The sequence below is a fragment of the Nothobranchius furzeri genome, chromosome 5, assembly GCF_043380555.1.
Source record: "Nothobranchius furzeri strain GRZ-AD chromosome 5, NfurGRZ-RIMD1, whole genome shotgun sequence".
In the NCBI taxonomy this organism is placed as follows: Eukaryota; Metazoa; Chordata; class Actinopteri; order Cyprinodontiformes; family Nothobranchiidae; genus Nothobranchius; species Nothobranchius furzeri.
This window is the reverse complement of record NC_091745.1, coordinates 2,097,659-2,117,570: the sequence shown is the minus strand read 5'-3', so window position 1 is coordinate 2,117,570 and position 19,912 is coordinate 2,097,659. Positions and strand designations below refer to the sequence as shown.

At 41.2% G+C, this 19,912-nt stretch overlaps 3 protein-coding genes across 10 annotated transcripts in view; 2 read left to right on the top strand and 1 right to left on the bottom strand.

Moving 5' to 3' along the window:
* The window catches only part of dnm2a (dynamin 2a), a 37,592-nt gene extending 29,619 nt beyond the window's left edge, over positions 1–7,973 (bottom strand). For all 6 annotated transcript variants that reach the window (XM_070551333.1, XM_054741279.2, XM_054741280.2 and 3 more), the window contains exon 1: positions 7,809–7,973. In XM_070551333.1, coding sequence (XP_070407434.1) covers positions 7,809–7,969 — 161 coding nt within the window. In that variant the 5' untranslated portion in view covers positions 7,970–7,973. The remainder of the gene's footprint in view (positions 1–7,808) is intronic.
* A 458-nt stretch (positions 7,974–8,431) lies between these two features.
* Positions 8,432–14,948, top strand: qtrt1 (queuine tRNA-ribosyltransferase 1). 2 transcript variants are annotated; one of them, XM_015948436.3, is made up of 9 exons: positions 8,432–8,737; positions 8,819–8,887; positions 8,995–9,133; positions 9,214–9,408; positions 10,670–10,808; positions 10,899–10,974; positions 11,622–11,731; positions 11,985–12,069; positions 13,557–14,948. In XM_015948436.3, exons 1-9 carry the CDS (start codon positions 8,450–8,452, stop codon positions 13,707–13,709), a joined length of 1,254 nt encoding a protein of 417 aa, XP_015803922.1. In that variant the 5' UTR covers positions 8,432–8,449; the 3' UTR covers positions 13,710–14,948. The 2 variants fall into 2 exon arrangements, with proteins under 2 accessions (XP_015803922.1, XP_070407435.1); XM_070551334.1 differs by lacking the exon at positions 13,557–14,948 and adding an exon at positions 13,420–13,540.
* Positions 14,949–15,078: 130 nt separating this feature from the next.
* kcnt2b (potassium sodium-activated channel subfamily T member 2b) overlaps positions 15,079–19,912 on the top strand; it is a 60,430-nt gene continuing 55,596 nt past the window's right edge. For both annotated transcript variants that reach the window (XM_054741275.2, XM_015948432.3), the window contains exon 1: positions 15,079–15,738. In XM_054741275.2, coding sequence (XP_054597250.1) covers positions 15,650–15,738 — 89 coding nt within the window. In that variant the 5' untranslated portion in view covers positions 15,079–15,649. The remainder of the gene's footprint in view (positions 15,739–19,912) is intronic.

Genomic DNA, 19,912 nt, shown 5'->3' with positions numbered 1-19,912 from the left:
TCATCTGCTGAAGTTGCCGGCGGCACATGCGCACTTTGTTGTTTACAACCAAAACTTTCTTGAAGCTAAAGCTGAAATAATGGCCAAAGGAGGAGACGGCAGCGCTCAGGACATTCATTATCCCTCAAAGAAGACAAAGTCGGAAGTACGGGCATCTTTTGGATATTTGAAGAATGCCGAGGGAGAGTTGATAGAAGACGGCTATCCTGTTTGCAGCACGTGCAGAAAAAGTGTCTGTGAAAGGCAGCAACGCTTCAAATCTCATGACACATCTGCGTGACCATCACCCACAACTCTACAGTCAACGCAAGGCAAGTTAACATTAGCGTTTTAGCTAAAATGCGTGATCCGAGGATTTGGGTTGAGGGAGAATGCAACGAGTCGCTATATAAAGCAGCCGCAGCGCCGCTACCTGCATATAAACCGTGTCGCGGACACCGCCATGTTGAAATGACGCTATGCATTACGGGGCTCCCAGGGGCAGATAAGAGTTGGTCTCTCTCTGAGAATAATTATGAATTTAACAATGATTACTGCCTGATGACATTTTCCCACATCTGCAAAGCTCACTGGAAGGACACAAACTGAGGACAATATTTCCTGATATAGGGTTTATTACTCAAGTAAGGGTAAAAAAGTATCTGATTAGAAGGCTACTTGAGTACTGAGTATCATCTGATCTAATATTTTTAAAATGATGACATCAAACAGACAAAAAATAAGTTATAGGCAAATATTGGTATTTTAAAGACTAAAGGGGAAAAATGTAAACAAATAAACAACATAATTACAAAATATCACATTTTAGGCAAAATTTAGATATAAACTGAGGACAATATTTTCCTGATATACAGGGTTTATTTAGTTGTCTGACAAATGTAACACGTTTAAAAAAATAACGTGATAAAACCGAAAACCGTGATAATTTTGGTCACAATAACTGTGAGGTTACATTTTCACACCGTGACAACCCTATCTGATTGTTGTTATAATAATAAAAAACAATTTATATACATGATACTCTGATGGCGAAGGCAAAAACGTTCACTTTTGATTTTGAACCTGGTCAGGTTGTTGAACTGCATAAACAGTTTCTTACAGTGATTCATTGCAGCTGTGGTACACTGCAGTAAGACATTCATTTTGAATTATTTTAAGTGACCTTGAGGTTTATGGAACAGAAAAGTCATCAAGACACTTGACAATCCTTGACCGGACTGTTACTGGGTAAGACTGCAACCCCAAAACCATCCAATCACATCTGAGATTTAAGGGCTTCAAAAAAAAAGAAGAAAAAAAAAAGAAATAACTTCTTCTTTTTCTCCTTGAATGCCACAGAACTGACAGTTTGGACTGTGCAACAAAACATGGGGCATTGAAAGGCAGAAGAGAGTTTTGTTTCTCTGATGAGACGAAATTGAACCTCGACTTTACTGGCATGACAAGCAGATCCCACCTGTGACGTTTTCTACAAGCCACAGAGAATGGTCGCCATAATGGTCTGAGGTGCTTTTTCACTCAGTGCAACAATTCGTCTTTAAGAGGTGCAGGGGCATCAAACGGCCGCTGGCTATGTCCAGATGTTGCAGAGAACATCCCTCATGGCTGCAAGCACTTGTCTGTGTGGTAACAACTGGGTTCTTCAACAGGACAATGCCCTCAGGACAGGGACACTTCACCCTCATTGCCTACTGGTGGTCTGAGAGACCGCTGGTGCCTGTGTACAGCAGCCTCGCCTCAGGGCAGCTATGGCTACGGTATAGCTCATCACCACCAGCATGTGAATGTCTGTGTGAATGACTGAGACTGATTTGGACTTCCTTGATTGGTAGCATAAAATAAAAAAATAAAAATAAAAAAAATACAATAAAATCAAATCAAATTAAATAAAGTAAAATAAAATAAAATGTTACCACCTCAGGGAACGTAGGACTCTAGAAGGCCATTTCACTGAAATTGTTACATCATGATGATATTCTCTGGGACTGGTGGAATAATCACACCTTTTATAAAAAAAAAGTTAAGAACCAGGACAGATCTGAACCAGCACTGGACCTACTTCAGTGAAAAAACCTGGTCTGTCGAACCCAGGCACTACAAAAATACAACATCTGGTGGACATCACCCTTCCCAGGGATGATGTGATGCCAGCAAGGCTGATGATGGCCCTAACCCGCATGTTCCTCTTGCTTCTGTCTAATCAACATAAACCTACAAACCTAAAAAAGGAAAACAGCAACACTTCTCAGTGATATTTTTGCTAGTTATAAATTAAGAAACAAAAATAATACCCAGCACCACAAACAGCTTCTTCCTATATATAGACAGTAATTATGGAGCCAAACAGAAGAGAGCATACTGGATGGTACCCAGTACAAAATCCACAGATCAGCAAAAGCCCACAGGTCTGCAGTTCAGCAGCCCTGATGTTGTGTCATGTGCAAAATGTGGAGCATGCAGACATTTGTCCCATGGAGGCCAAAACAGAACATCATGGGTGATGTTTGTCAGGAAGAATGATGTGGATTATGTGGACAATAGTAAATTTGAACAGTAATAATGGGGAGAAAATAAATTATATTCCAGAAATATTAATTCAGGTTTTAAGTAATGAAATTATTTTGTGCTGGGTTAGTGGCCAAAAATAAACATACCTACACTTAAAACACAACAAATAATTCTTAATTTTTAATTGATTAAATAATAAAAACAACTAAATGTTAGCGGATTTGCATCCAAATCGCAATTATTTATAAAGATTCTGAATTGATCCTGTCCGAAAGCCCCTAAAGGAGTTGGCCAAAGGCTAAATGTCATTGAATGGCATGTGTAAAACTGTATTAAAACCTGTTTTTAAATGGCGCTCTCAAAACAGAAGATAGCTTCCCGACTGAGTCTGAAGTAGCTGACGAAGTCACGCCGGTAACTCCCTACAAACACTAGTGTGAGCGGTAGCAGAGCGACTGTGCTTCTGCATTAGCATTACAGCAGACGGCAGTGTGTCATCAGTCAGACGTAGCGTCTGAAACCTCTGCTAGTCAGTCTGATTTTGTTCTCTAGAATACGCCGACAAGACTGAATAAATTAACAAATATTAAAGTTGAAACATTCACAACATGAAAGGAAGGGCCCGCTTCATTAAACGTCACCTGAAAACACCTAAATGGTAGAATAAAGAATTTTCTAGAGGTGCATTCTCTGTTAAAAGACAAAGAACTACTGTTTTCACAGAATTGGATAAAACTCAATTACAGATTAAAAAAGAATCAAGAGGCCAGAATTCTATTTTTGATGTGCTTTAAATGATTGACGAGGCTCAGCAGATTGTGTGTCATTTCATGAATTATTTAGAGCCAAGAGCACCAGTCTGCGTGCCTTTCTCCCTCCAAGAAAGCTAAATCAGAAGAGAATAGGACCGTCTGCCCCTACCAGCTCTTATAGCCCAAAGGAGCCACAGCTCACAGCTGATCCTCATTTTAGAGGCTTCAAACATGGGAACCAACGTGTGAACTTATGAGGTCATAGTAAACTCAAGGAGGGGCACATTAAACAAAAACGTGTTTGTGGGTGGACAAGGCCTTTTCTATGGGTTCTTAGAGTGGCAAAGAACATAATTATGGTTACCCGCGTTCCCACATCAGTCTGTCACTGTTACCAAGAGGAAACCCCAGGCAGCAAAGCCTCTCCAAGCACCAGCCTCATGGAAAATCCCGACAAACACTAAAACTGCTGTTTGGATGGCTTCCTCACACAAACATAGGCCGATTTCAGATCCATTTTTCTTATATGTCCTTTGCTATTAGGCCAGAGTTAAGTGGTAGTAGCAAGCACAAATATCACATATGTTTAATGTTAAAATAGCTTGTGTTTTTAATGATACAGCATGAAACTAAAGCTAGCTGCCACACATGTATCCAACAAAAAAGGCCTAAATCTATGACAGTGGTTCCAGGTCATCATAAACAGTTAGGTTTTCTGTAGTTGAGCGTTTGCTGCTAATCTGATCAGGTATCTCCACCCAAACCAGCCTGAGGCGATAAAGATAACTAAACTGCCTGCTGGGACAATAAAATGACAGAACAGCACAACAAACAATAAAAAAAGTGATCTACATTGTTAGAATGTGTATGTATTATGGTCTATTTTCTCATCAGATTTATTTTCATGAAATGATCTCGTAGCTTTTTTCCACCTGTGGATTTCTCACAACGGCCGACCGATATATTGGGCAGATATATTACATTTTTTTTCCTATATCAGCCGCACTTGTGTGGCCAACTGCCGCCATGGATCTAGCATAGAACATTCCTTTTACTTACATAGGTTTATGCTAAGCTAAAGCAAAACTTACTGCTTCCAGATCAGGAGAATGACTGAACTAGTTCACTACCAAATCCTTTTTCTCACTTATCTAACTCTGGGAAATCTAACAACAGACAAAATGTTACTTCTGAGTGGAATTTCCCTTTAGGTTTGGTGTTTAATGTTTGCACAATTTTTATGTATAATTTAGATTGTATTTTTCACTACAATGTGGTAGTGTGCTTTACTTAGTGATTTTCTTTTACATTAAGATCCTACCTCAACCAGCCACCATTATTCAGGTTACTGTTTGGTTTTCTTTATTTTAAACACTTAAAAAAACTTTAATCTGTTTTATTTTCTATTGTTCTGAAACCGTTTGCACATTGTAAATGTTTTGAGTTTGTTATATAACCCATATGTTTTAGAAAACATATCGGTCGGCCTTTATTTCTCACCAACTGTAACATGAATTTCCCTTTGTGTGTATTTGTTTATTTATAAGCAATAGAACTACAAAGCATCAGATATAAAAGCTGGACCTGAGAGCGAAAACAGTATTTTATTAGGTAAACTGACATGGTTTGACACAATGCATTGGGCCTTACAATACTTGCTCCTCATCAAAGAGAGACTGCACACCATCAGAAAATGTAACTCCACCCCTAGTCAAGATTTGAAAAATGCCATGAAAGTGGGCATTGTCAGGAGGCACAGCATGGCCAAGTGTGGGGAATTTCCATCCTGGGAGGGAGGGGGAGTGGGAGGAGACTGTACCAATGACGTGAAATTGTTCCAGCCCCAGCCAATCACAAGTTTAAAATGCAGTAGCCGCTGTTCTGCCACAGGGGGCAGCACTAAGATGTTTTTAGACCTAAATTCTACATTTAATCACGTCTACACAAGCATGTCAGAAAATGCACAGAAACAGAAAGATTGCATTTGTAAAGACCCAATTATACAGTTTATGAGCAAAAATAAGTTATTTGGGGGTTTAGTTACTCTTTAAGTAAACATGATGCATGCAAAATCTAAAGGACAACCCTAACAACTAGTGGCATGAATCTTCACTAGTCTCATTATTCAATTCAGTTACTATCATCGTGTCAACAATTACATTTAATTCAAGTCGATATCTTGATGCATCATGATTAATTCATATGGGTTGATTTTCATTAATGAATACAAGATGTCAGGTATTTGTTTTTTAAACAAAAGCATGTCAGACACAACATGCCATTCAGCTAAAAGCTCTTCAACCACAACAGTATTCAGGACAACATAAAACTGCTGAATGTTTTAAACATTTACAGGATTATACAAATAAAAATAAACTCTTGTTTCCTCATTCAACAGTCACCTCTCAGGTTGTGGGGGAAACATGCAGATGCTAACAGAGTCTTTAAAAATACTGAAAACTTACAGGACATGTCCAGTTCCTGCTATCGGTTTTGGCCACAGAAAAAAAACGGCATCCATCAGCCTCTAACAACACACTACAATTTCACATGTCTATTATGCTACGGAGTCAGAATGATTTAGTTCACCTAGATCTAAAAGTATGCAAGTCATTCAGAGATAATGAAATGGTAATCTGTAACAAACGTTAATCACTAAAACTTCAGTCCCAGCTAAAAACCCAGGGCTGGAAAAGTATTTAGATAACAAAGAAATTGTATAGCAATAACTTCTTCACTGGATTCAAGCAAGAAATACATCTTAGCAGCATCAAAAATGCTGATAGTAGAACATTACTTCTTAAATAAATATGCTCATCTGACAAATGCATAACTTATCTATGAAGTTCAAAAGGAGAGAAGGTGAAACAATAGACACATTTGCACCCTGTGTCAGGATAATACATTTGACCTATTGTCAGAAATGTATGTCATCATTTTTCTACTTTTTTCTTTTATCATTGGCACTGCAGAAAGTAAATGAGTTTATTATCCTTTATGTGGATTCAGACACTTCCCTTTGCTCTCATCGTGCACCACAATAAAGAAATGAAAACTCAGCCACAAACAGAACGACAGAGCAGCTTTACTTGAAATAAAAGCCCACTGCTCATGATCTGTTGTCAACATAAATCACCTACTGAATGATCCTACTACTATAACAAAGCATAGAAACAAAACAAGGCGCAAGACAGTGCATTTAGGCATTGCCACCTCTTGGATTCAAGCACAACCTTCCATCAACAACAATTCTAGGGTGTGGCTGTTGCTATTGTGGTGCAGCACCACCCCAAAGGTATGACTTCGATTTGTAATGCTCTTCCTGTCTGTTCTCAACGTCAGCTGCGTGGCGCTTCAACGACACTGCTCTGGGTTTTTCACTGCTAGTGCACTTCACACAAAGAGTCTAATCAGAGTAACATTAAGCAGATGGATCAATTTTAGATCTGCAAAAAGGCAGACAACAGGGCATCTGTTAAAAAGTGCAACCCCATCAAGGTAAATGCTGCTGGTGTCACTAATGTGGTCTCAAAATAGAAAACCCCACTTATGTAAATGAATGTACACCAAGCACGATCTGTCCGATGATACGAACATGCCAAGAAGCAGCTACAACATGCTCTCTTCAGTCCGTTTATGGTTTTATAATACAGGGTGGACTTAGCGTGTGTAACAGGTGGGTGGGGTTAAAAAGTCAGTGTCAGTCAACGCGGTGGAAACCTGTTCAACAAGTTGCTTTAGACCAAGCTTGTTTTGTCTCATGACAGGCACACAGTGCTTGTGAGGTAGAGGTCAAAAGGACCAACTTTCTGAGGATGACAGCCGAGCTTCTGGGGAGCAGGTACACCAGCTGACTTCACCATTTAAACAAAGAAGAGTACAAATACAATCCATTTCCCTAAACTCTAAGCTTTAACCAAAACTGGCCCGAATGGGGAACACAGTATAGGAAGTAGTGTCTGTTGCAGATGTGTGACAAAACAAGTTCACTGTGATGGCGTAACTTTCTGCGCTCAATGTTGAAAGTCACACTATAATAATAAATTAAAACACGCATAAACCCTCTGAGAATAAAGAAACCAACATCTAATGAACGCCTGTATTTATCCATAAAGCTGACACTTCCAAACCTCAAAGGAAAAAATATTCAAAAACGATCAACAATAGGATAAGGTTGAACTCCAGCAGTCAGCTATGAAAACAAACAAAACAGGAAATGCGAATGTTGTTTTCCGGTAGTTTGAGTGTCTATTGTATTTGTAAACTGAAAAGAATACAAATACCTGGACCAATTGCAAAATATTACCAATTCAATCCAATCTGTAGGTGTGGAAAAGTAAAGTTCTTATAATTATTCCCCTTTTTACTGTGCAAGATGACTTACGAAAAGTGCGTAAATGACACGTACGGTTCAAGCACTTGACGTTAGAACTTAGTTTTATGACAAATATCATATTTAAGTATTCATAACGTGTTCAAATACTACTTATGACTTCACATAAATTGTAAAACAACCAATAACTAATCTTGTGAATTTTTATCCCTTACCTGCCAACAAAGTTTTCCAATACAGAGCTTTTTCCAGCGCTCTGTCCTCCGACTACGGCAATTTGTGGAAGATCTAAATTGCAACTCTGCCCAATTGAGCTGAAAGCATCTTGAAGCTTGTTGATCAGGGGAATCAGTTCTTCCATGCCCCGGTTCCCCATGGCTTCGTTTAGCTCGGAGAGCCCTTCAGTTAAACGAAAACCGGAGGCTAATGTTAGCTTAGCAGCGATGTGCTCTCTGGTTGCTCGTAAGTGTTGAGTTCAGCCGATTCAAGCAGCTCAAATATTTAATTCGACTTTGAAATCCTGAGCTCCTATAAATCACTGCCAGTTCAGAGCAACATAGTGTCGTATTCCTAAGTTAACTAAAACCCCAGCGAGTCGAAACGAACGAAAAACTCGCAAAACAAAACTTCCTCAACACAAACGCCATCCGGTCCGGTGAGACGACATCCGATCGAAACCGGTAATTGTAGACCCGCCTCTTCTGTCTCTGTCAGAATCTAAGTCGCTTATTTGCTAATTCTGTTGTCACGTCACTAAATTATATTCTGATTGGATAACAATGTGAAAGGCGTGTTTGTCACGCTGCGTTACGATTCCAATTGGTCGATCAGACTGTCAGTTGCTGCCCATTGAAACATGGCCGCCGCCACGGTACGTGGAGTAGATAGAAACACATCAGAAAGCCTCATGTCTTTGAAGAAAGCTGTAACTGCAGCTTCGCCTCTTGCTTTGAGAATTGTTGCTGAGTGTCCAGTGACTAAAGCAAGAGCTTGTGATTTAGCACTGCCACACTGGACAGTCAGCACGCCGGTTTTTATGCCCGTCGGCACTCAGGGAACACTGAAGGGCATCACTGCTGACCAGCTGGAGAGCCTTGGATGTCAAATTTGTCTCGGAAACACATACCACCTTGGGATGAGGCCGGTGGGTAACTTGTGACGTATTCAGTAGGGTTTAAAACATGGCCAGATCACTTAATAGCTATGTTGCTTCCACTTTCTAAAGGGACCTGATTTGATAGAGAGAGCTAACGGTTTACATGGGTTCATGAACTGGAAGAGAAATCTCTTAACTGTAAGTATAATAATACAGATTTCCTGAAAACCAGAAGTTACGTGGTGCTGTATTCTCAGAGTAATAGACAGTCAAAGTGTAAAGGATACCCTCTCTCTCTCCTAAAGGACAGTGGAGGGTTTCAGATGGTGTCTCTTGTGGAACTTTCAGAGGTCACAGAGGAAGGGGTCAAATTTAAATCCCCCTATGATGGCAAAGAAATCTTGTTAAGTCCTGAGAAATCCATCAGCATACAAAACAGTTTGGGTGAGCAAACAGTGAATCATGTTGATTTAGTAATATGTTTTATGTGTTCTTCAAAGGCAACATTTCTCATCCTCTTTCAGGGTCTGACATCATGATGCAGCTGGATGATGTTGTCAGCAGTACAGTGAAGGGACCACGGGTCGAGGAAGCCATGCATAGATCCATTCGCTGGCTGGATCGCTGCATAGCAGCCAATAAACATCCTGATAGACAGAACCTTTTTGCCATCATTCAGGGGGGACTGGATGCACAGCTGCGCAAGGCCTGCCTGAATGGTAATAGGAGGAAAAAAACTATATCCTTCCTCTGGTTTTACTCTTTTCTTCTGTCTCAGCATTGACAAGCACGTAACATAAGAAGATGAAGTGTGGACGTCAAACCAGTTAAAGGGGCATTATGGAAGTTTGACAGCCAAAACATGTATAGAAATAATTAATGTCTTCTTCATACGTTCTCCTGCAACGCCCTGGTCCTGTAGAATGAGCCCTGGCATTTTTACTGTGATTGCCTGTTTTTTCTGTAAAATCACAGAAAAAGAGAGCTGCTCGGGTCGAGCAGGCTGCTTCATGCGCGTTCACGCTCAGGCATCGCCCGTAGCATTTGCTATCCGTAGCTTTAGCAGCAGAGAGAGAGGTAGTGCCAACTCAGCGACTTTGTCTCTGTTCCTAACGCCTAGTGATGCAAATTAGCAACAAAATAGCCATTTTCGCTCCGAACCGTTCTTTGAGCGTTGTTTTAGCTGTAATCAAGGATATAAATGTTACAGATACCGAAGACGTCAGTGGCGGTTAAGCTCATCTAGTTAGACGTCGGACTCTAGCGCAAGAGACCCAGGTTCGATTCTGGGTGAGAAAATAGATTTTTTAGAGTTTCTTTTTTTTACATTAATGGTATATTTTTTTACAGTAAGACACCCAAATTTTTATTTGAGACTCGTCGAACGGCATTGAATTCACAGATAAAAAAATGTGGGTTCAACTTTCATCTTGGAACAATTTTTCAAGCAAGGGAAGGGAATGATCTGAGCATGCAGGAGGACTGACCCATCATCAACCTTTGTCGGCTGTGCTGAAAAGAAAGATACAGAACCAAATTATTTAATTAATTAGCTGCCTGTTCTCCTGCCCTCTTTCCTCCGGGCCACCCACACACACACACACGGGACTGTCTCAGCTGTTATTTTCGTTAAGGAGTGTGCACGTACAGCATGCGCGCCTCGTGCACGAGCCTACTATTGAAGCTGCCGTTACACTTTTGGCCTGAGGGGGCAATCGCGAGCATAACAATTCAAAACTCCATAAAGTCCCTTTAAATAAATGTTCATTTGCCTCTAAAATCCAGCTGTTGGAAATCAACATGTTGCAGGATAATTGGTGCAGAAAAAAAGACAAGTGGATGAATCTAAAGACTTTAATGCCTTGGCTGTGCTGTTCAAAACGATAACGCACAAATGTGTAACTGGACTTTTGCAAGATCAAAAACTCATGATCATAATTTAGTATTGCGTGTGTTGATATGTCGATATTTTTAATGCAGAAATGACTCAGCGTGATGTTCCTGGTTTTGCCATTGGAGGCTTGAGTGGAGGAGAAGAGAAGGATGACTTCTGGCGGATGGTCACACTGAGCACTGACTACCTGCCAAGAGAAAAGCCTCGTTACTTGATGGGTGTTGGGTATGTTTGCAGAAAAATGCCTTTTGCAAACGGGTTTTGTTTGCTATAATGACATTAATCAGAAGCATGTCTTTTCTTTCCATACTGCAGGTATGCTGTGGATTTAGTAGTGTGTGTTGCTTTGGGATGTGATATGTTTGACTGCGTCTTCCCAACCCGCACGGCGGTAAGTTCTTCATACATTTCATATTTGTTGTTTGGAATTTTTTTTATTGAAGGAGTTCTTTAACAACACACACAAACCCATGAACTCACCGAGCTGCAGAGTTTCTGTGGTCACCTTCAGATAACTCCACATGTGACGAGCACCACCTCAGACCTCAACATTCAGATTCAGGCCCCGTAAGCCCATGTTCCACTCCTCCTCTGCAGTTGGAGATCAGCGAGGCTAGCGTCGCTGCAGGTCTCTGGCTCTGGCTGCAGCGAGGTAGCGGAACCGGGAAGCCTGGCTGCTCAGTGGGACTGTCGCCAATATGGCCACAAGTTTCCCAGTCCTACCAACACATTATATTTTGCCCCATCATAGTCCAGACCTTAACCCCATTGTGAATCTTTGGGATGTGCTGGAGGAGGCTTTGTACAGCGGTCAGACTCTACCATCATCAAAGCAAGGTCTTGGTGACACGTCAGTGCAACACTGATGTCATTGCAGAAGCTTATCAAAACAGTGCCACAGCGAGTGTGTGTGGAGTCAAAGCTAATGGCGGTCCAACAAAACATTAGCGTGTGTGACCCAATTTTTAGGGGGTGCGACATTTTTTTTGACCAGGCAGTGTGTGAAGAACTGCTTTTAACCGTGATGGTTTCTCTCAGAGGTTTGGTTCCGCCTTGGTGCCTTGGGGCTCTCTCCAGGTGAAACAGAAGCAGTATGCCAAGGACTTCCAGCCTATAGACCCAGACTGTCAGTGTCCAACCTGCAAGAGGTATTTCAAAATCTAATGAAAGTTTATTTTAGCACCATTTTTAAAATAAATCTATGACACTTTTCATTTAGACTTGTAAGTTAAAGACAATTCTAACTTTTTAACCTGGATTTTAAATGACCTTTTCAAACTAACTAATGTATGCATGCATTTAGTTTAATCCCAACCAGCCCAAAACATGACAATGGCCTGTGTTGCTGAAAGATGATGTTTGAAATGTGCGACACAGACTTGTTTTTGTTTTCTGTTTCAGACACAGTCGAGCTTACCTTCACGCCTTGTTTAAGAGCGACACGGCTGCCATGCATCATGTCACCATTCATAACATTTCCTACCAGGTCAGTTTCAGAAAATTCTTTTATGAACATGCTGGAACTTGTCAGGGAATTTTCTGAGCTTTTATCTGGAACATCAGCAGCTTGGTAGGATGCACTTTGGTCTAAATAAATTACTGAGGCATCCATTTTTGCTGTCGTGTGGATCTCTACTGCCTCTATAAACACTCCGAGTGTGAAAAACCCAGCCATCCGTTTTATGTCGGTGTTTTGTTTTAGGAAGCACCTGCCTAAAACTGACTTTTTCTAAAAGTCCGAAATTCGCATTGAACGACCTCCAGATGTGAGAGCTTCTCAGCTTATAGCAGCCAGTTAGTGGAGGAGGGAGCGTGGCCAGCTCCAGCTTGTTTTCTTAAAGCTATAATGGCAAATCTGCAAAACAAGCTAGTTTAAAACATTTTTCATTCCTCTTCTAACACAGTATTGCTATAAATATATTGTGGAGATGATTACAAACAGTAATAAAGTGGTTCTCTTGCATTTGTCTAAAAACCATAGCCAATAACATGGCTCGGTCCGAAACCAACTCCGCTCAATAATATCAGAGAAGGAGAAACAGGCGGCTGCTACCACTTCAACTTTGAGTCCCAAAGTGAAAATTACCATTTGAATCACGGACAGCAGAAGACGTTTGAACCTACAGCTGAATGCAACTGGTGTTTAGAGCTAATCTCGTTTATTCTGGCCATGTGCGTTCCATATCAAGCAGATGTTCCATTGCAGCTCTAGAGTGATGGAGCCATGTGACGGCTCATTCTGGAAGCCAAAATGTCTGAACTAAAACTGCTGAGATCACTTTATGTGGGAGAGATTTTGTTCAAACAACTTCATGAATATGTTTTATACTGGCCATAACTTAAGAAAAATGCCATATGCCTGCTTTATAAACAAATAATATTCTAAAAAAATGGGGATGTTTTTAATTAGCACTCTAATGCTGCCATTCTATTGTTTACAATTTAATTACCTTACATTATAACCCTTATTGCTTTAAATAAAACATGTAAATATAATATTGTATTTCTCCTGTGTGAAAGCTTGAGACACTACTGTGTGTGTGTGTGTGTGTGTGTGTGTGTGTGTGTGTGTGTGCGCGTGTGTGTGTGTGTGTGTGTGTGTGTGCGTGTGTGTGCACGCGCGCGCACGCTTAAAGCACTCCTTCATGAGGTTTAAGCTTGTTGTGCTCCCTTTTATGGCCACCAGATGTCACTGGTTTTCACACACTGCACCTTTAATTGAATGCTGATGGTCAGTTGGCTCTAATCCATGCTATTATGTTTATTCTGTATTTAATAAGCCCCAGTGCTTTATTAAAGTATCACCAACATGTGCTTCCTTAATGTATAAAAGCAGATGTGCGCAGAAGAGCCTGACCTGACGATGACCCCATACACTCTGAATGCACACAGCAGAAGATAACTGACCACCAGGGAGCTATAGTGATCAAATTATTTTTCCCTTTTCTGTTCAACGAACATTTTTCTTTTCAGCTAACACTGATGCGCTCTGTGAGGCAGAGCATCGTGGACGGCCGGTTCCCTGAGTTCATACGGACGTTTATGAAGCGAATGTTCCCCTCTCCTGATCAGTACCCCGGCTGGGCCATGGAGGCTTTAGCTTCCGTCAACGTGGCTTTGGATTAGAACTTGGAAAGCAAGCACGGAGGAAACTGACAAAGACTAAAAGAGACATTTAAAATCACCCTTTTTAATGGATGATTGTTTTCTACTCTTTGTTTTCATATTTTAGGAGCTGAGACCTGATAGGTTTGTTACTTACTCTCTTCCAACTGTCTTTGAGGTTCACGTTATGATGTTGTGAGATGAAATTGGCTTTAAACGAGGTTTGAAACACATGAGCAATTTTCTAAAATACTGTCACTTTTTGTTGTTACCATGGTTACCGAGCCATGCTCCCACTTGAAATGTTTCTACTTTGCTGTCAACCATTTTCCATTTATTTAGATTTCTCTAGCCCGAGTATATTACAGTGATACTGACCAGGTTGAGCATTGGTCAGAACCGATCTGTTCTGGTGTTTTAACCTGAATTTGAGCACATCGCCCCTCTTCTGGAGCAGAATGAGTCCAGCTCGCTGCAGATGATGGCCACCAGAGGGCGAGATAGATGTGCCCTCTCATATTTTGTCTCATTTTCTAATAAAACGGATCCCATGCAAATAAATCACACAGTTATAATTAGATGGAGCATTTTGGGTTGGATTAAGAACACAATGACATCAATCCAAGCTCAGCATCAGTTTAAACAGAGTCGCATTATGCCTGTGATCCTTCTCTCTTATTGGTTTAACTGGATATTACCGTTTCCAGCTCGGTGAGCTCCGGCCATGTTTTGAGTTGACAGGAGTGTTGATTTGTTAAAGCTGGCTTGTGGAAGATTAATATTAATTAATGAAGGTTAATTTGAATAACATCTGCTGTCTGGGAGCTTCAGTCAACAGCCCTGCTAAGCACCACATCTGAATTTCATTACTCTTGGTGTTATGACCAGAGGCTCTGTCACATTAATCCTGTTTTATGTTCTGAGTGGCAGATGAACTAATATGGAGGAGAAAAAAAGTCTTCAGCATAAGGAATCGTGGGCGTTGTTGCATAATGACAAGTGTTGTACCTTTCCATTGGACAGCCTGCTGACAGATGGTGACCTTTATAGTATTAGATTGTAATAAACCTCCAGAGATCTGTGAACGTTATTGTGTTATTTCTAAAAGGATTGTGTCATTCCTTCTAAGTGATTTCCCCTCTTCATCTAATGCTACGGTCTTAATTATATTTAGCATATGGATGAGAGCGCAGCAGAGCTCGGCTGGAAAGCCGAGCAGAATCGTGTTAAATGAAATAAAAATGCACCATCTAAACGTTGCACATGAATCAGTGGTTCTTGTGTCTTGTTCCACTTATTCTGTCTGCAACACAACTTCATCTCCGCTCCTGCTTGAGCTGAACAAGAACGGGTTTAACAGTAGTTAGAACGAGAACGCTCCTTGTGCAGAATAACGGGATAAGCCCATTAGAAGTGAAGTGCGCACGTCTCCTGAGTGATGGGTGCATTTGTGGGGTCGCGCGCGTGGCGGAACTCTGATGTTCATCCGGACCAAACGCTCCTTGTTGTTTTACATCTTTAACTGAGCGTGTTGTCTGGTGACTGGACTGTTTCTGTCCCTGGTGTTGCACCTGCACACTGTTCCCTCACGGTGCAGTCAGCGCGTCCATGCGGAGCTTAGCCCAGGCGGGCAGGGAGGATGCTGGTAGGAGACGCAACCAGTTGCTCTCCAGCTGCTACACTAAACTAAAAGTGGAGCCTCCCCAAACGCACCGACGGATGAGCGACCTGTTGCCTCGGCGTGAGGGAAAGTCCAGCTGCTGCAGAGAAACGGGATAAGTTCATTTTCTCTTTAGGGGGAACTTAGCAGAAGACGGCGCCATGAAACGTATCAACGTGTTGGTTATTAATTTATGTTCTGAATAGTAGAAGGCAAAGAAAGCGTCTGTAGACCACCTCTTCGGTTTGGAGGAGGTGCAGGTCGCGGCGGGATTTGTCTCTGTCTCGGTGTTTTAAGGACAATGGTCGAACTGGAAAAGGAGGTGCTCCCGCTGCCCCCTCGGTACCGGTTCCGAGACCTGTTGCTCGGGGACTGGCAAAGCGACGACAGGTAAGGATCATGGCGCTGTTTGTTGCGTTTACGCACGGCGCATGGACTCTGCGCATCTCTGAAGCTCCAAAGCATCGCATTAGTTTGAAATAGAAAAAGTAACGGGTCACATCTGTGTGTGGTCTCGGTGTTTCAGGTGTAGGAAGCTGGGATGTAGGATGCTGCAACAGGTGCGCGCAGAAACCACGGCTGCTAACTGTAAATGCAAGGCTACGTACACATCTGAGGCATTAAAAGCCCAAAGGCCATCAGTGGGCTCAAGATAAATAAATGGAGCAAATTTTGTTTCCTCGCGTAAACAATTTGAATAACAAACTAAAATGTGGAACAAAAAGTCGTTCAGCAGCGAAATGAATGAGTGCTGGAAAGCGTTCTCTCTCTCTCTCTCTCTCTCTCTCTCTCTCTCTCTCTCTCTCTCTCTCTCTCTCTCTCTCTTTCAATGCCACATTCCCTGAGGTTTACAGTGAAACATCCACTAAGACAGACAATTTAAGTGGGTGCTCTCCCTAACTGGCAATTACCCTTTGCTCACTCTCCATTTGCAGGGCAGTGGATTTGACGTTCTGGATGAAATCCCCTGTTTAATTTGTTCATTTTGTCTTTCTCAAAGGGAAAATTTGAACCTCCTTTCCATGTCTGATCTCTGGTTGCTAGGTAGAAATGAGGACCAAAGCACTTGCTTGCTTGTGGACTTGAGTGGGTGTTTTAAATCAGATAATTGGGGGAACTTGAAAGGGATACCAGTCCTGGTTATCAGCAGGGATGCGGCCTGCATCGAGTATTGTTGTTTCTGTGTTTTCTGTCTCATCCTGACCTGCGGAAGCCTCTCGGACATGCAACTTAAGCCTGAGCCAATCTGCTCTTTCTGCCTGCACTCCTCTTGGCCTTCTGTTATGTACCGGCTATAGCCCAAGGACTGATGTTCCAGTGCAGCATGACCTCAGCCACCTGATTACAGAGGTTTTGCCCGTTGGTTCTTGTAATCTGGGAGGCACAGAGGGATGCTCTATATGGCATTGATCTATAAGTGAAGAAATACAACAGCAGATCTGAGTGCAGTTAAAGATTTCACCAGATCTCTCCTGTAGGACTCAGTTGGGTGCATTAGTAATGATCTGTTTGGTTTGGAAGCTGCTGAGACAGCTGGGAAGTGCTGTGTGCATGTTGGTGACACAGATGTGTTGAAGCGTTGTAAACATGGTGGATTACTGTTAGACTTCCCTTGTGTCAGTCACAGCAAGGATTCAGAAGGCATCCAGTTGCCAATTAAAGTTGTGTGTGTTGTGAACTGTAAATTTGATCATTTAAAGAATACCAAATTCTGCGCACGCACGCACACGCTCACACACACACACACACACGCTGCTGAAAAAAAGTCCGTCCTTTGGGATTGTTTGACTTTTCCCTCATATTTGAACAAGCATGTACTAAATCCTCCTCGAGCTGTGCTGGTCTTTAATTCAAACTCTTCACATTTTTCAAGGATGAATTATTTAAAATCATGTGTTTGGTTTGCTTTCATCCAAAAAAAATCTCCAAATTCTTCGAAACAAATTGTTTCCTTCTAAGAAAATGTGTTTTATATATATATATATATATATATATATATATATATATATATATATATATATATATATATATATATATATATATATATATATATAATCTGTGCAAATTTATTGCAAACATGTTGATTTAAATAAGATGCCCACAACTTTGATTACACGTCAGCAGTTGGATTTTACAATCATGAAGAGACCGATTTGGGAAAAACATGAGGTGTTTGCTGGTGGGAAGCAGCTGCACAGAAAGAGAGCAGCTTTGGTCTGACGACAAAGAAAGCTGAGCAGAGCTGTATGTATGAAGCAGACCAAAATCAGTTTAATAGGGAGAGAAAAAGCTCCTACCAGCTGGAGATCCTTCCCGCCTCAGGGAATGCTCTGTCATCGATTCAACTGTGAATTCGGCATCATATTAAACAGTGATGTGATTATGTGATGCCATCTGTCCGAAAACTAAGCTAAGGGTGGATCAATAACTAAAGTGATGATTAGTGGCAAACGTACCAATCAACTTAAAAAGAACTAAAGGTTAAAATGACTCATTCGAATCTCGGAGGATCTGATGTGGGTTTGAAACGAGCAGAAACCCATAGAAATGGGACTTTTTCGGTTTGAGCTACATCGATACAAGGATTATATGGTCATCGATCTAAAATGCAAAAAATCTTTTTATCAAATGCTATTTGAATTAGAAAAATAGTTTATTTAGAAATGTTGCTGACATGCTGTTGCTCCTGCTCATCATCTAACATGTGACATGAAGACGCTCGCTGCGTCATGGCGAGCGGGAGAAAACAGTCAAAACATGTTTTCTAATTCAAATCAAAGCCAAATGGTTTTGTGACTGAATTTCAGAGTGTATCAATATAATGATCTGATATTGATTTACACCCCTTGTTAATACTACTTCATGAAATATCAAAAAATTCATTTATTCATTAGGTTTTTTTCTCTACCCAGCACATTTTACTGGAAATATATCTTTTTGGATTTTAACATCCATGTTTGTTGTCTTTTACCTAATATTTTCTCGAGTCTGAGCGTTATTATGCACACATGCTTTCATCCACAAACGTGAAGTCAGTAACAGAAAAGCGGTCAAGCAGAGTCTGAACATGTCGATGTCAGTGCCTGGTGAGTGATCCGGAGCTATGAAATAGACTGATTAGAGGGAAATTGGGAACCGTGATTGATGGTGACAGAAACTTAATTACAGCTGAATCTCACAGAGTTTATCTGCCATGGTCCATAAATCTTGGAGAAACTTCATTCATTTCCAGCATCCCAGCTGGTGCTTGGATTGCTCCTTACAGCATAAGAGCTAATCCCGGCAAACATCACATTCTCCATACACACACTTATCTCTGTGGCACATGGGTGCACGGCTTCAGGAGAAAGACCTTGGTGTGTGTGTGTGTGTGTGGGGGGGGGGGGGGGGGGGGGGCTTAGTAACCAGTTGCCCCGTCCCTATCCCCTGTCTCCTTGCTCCTGAATGAAGTGGCTTCTGTATTATTTTATGTTATGGGACTTTCCTCCACAGCGTATACAATCCATTGTACTGGAGCTCTTTAACGGCTTTAAGTGAAGAATTTTTCCAGCACAGATTTTTCGACATGAAAAGTTCTCACTGAAGGATCTTTTCCTTTTGAAGGGTGTTTACTTGCATCTGCAGCATGACTCCTTTATCCGCCTCTGCTTCTGTCTTTTTCAGCATTTGTTTTATTTTGTGTAGAACATACAGATGAACAAATCAGAGTCAATAACATTTAAATACTTGTTTAATTCTGGGAGATTGTAATAAAGTAAGAAGACTGTTTGCAGGATTGCTTGTCTGCAAACCTAATGAACAAGTTAAAGGATGCTGAAAGTTTGATGTTGGCGTGGAAAACTTTGATCGAGTTGATGTTTTTTCACCACTGAGCATTTAAACATTTCTTCTCCCCTAACAGAATAAGCCAAAAACAGAGAACTTGTAAGATCCGGGTCCCTGTTCTTCTCATAGCAGCTCCATTTTTAATTTCTGCCAGTGAGTCAGAGGCTTCTGCTTTGAGGAAATGCCAGATGACTAAACAATTAAATAAAGATGCCCAGGCTGATAGAGTAGTGCCAGTCGAAAGAGCGGTCTGGATTTTACCTAAATTACTCTCTGTGAACCCTGAAAATGCTGAATTAAGTTTGTCTGGTTGTTGATTTTTGGATTTGCTAAGAGAAACTCCTTTTTCCTGTCCCTGACGGCTGCTGCTGATCATTGAGCTTATTTTATATAAAATATTTGTGATTGCAGTGTAACACACATAACTGAGTCCCAGCACTTAACCCTCTCAGGCTCAAAATAAGTTTTGATAAAAGGACGAACAAATAAGTCCTTCAGGGGAACTTCTGAGTTAAAAAATGCTCATGAGATACGTGTGTGGCGTAACCAGGTAGGTAGGTTTTAACCGTTTTAACGTTGCACATCTGCAATGCCTGCCTCCAGAGGGTTGAGAGCAGTCTTCAGTTCGGTCCAGGGTTGACAGTAATGTCATAGCAGTCCATGAACGCACACGACTCCCATCAGAGCACCTCATGTGTGACTAGTTTGTTAAAAGTGGATTGAAACACAACAGAATCTC

Coding starts and splice junctions, on each gene's coding strand:
- qtrt1 (XM_015948436.3), top strand. CDS start 8,450: ATGGCCGCCGCCACGGTACGTGGAGTAGATAGAAACACATCAGAAAGC. Junction 8,738..8,818: donor ACCACCTTGGGATGAGGCCG/GTGGGTAACTTG, acceptor CACTTTCTAAAG/GGACCTGATTTGATAGAGAG. Junction 10,975..11,621: donor TCTTCCCAACCCGCACGGCG/GTAAGTTCTTCA, acceptor GGTTTCTCTCAG/AGGTTTGGTTCCGCCTTGGT.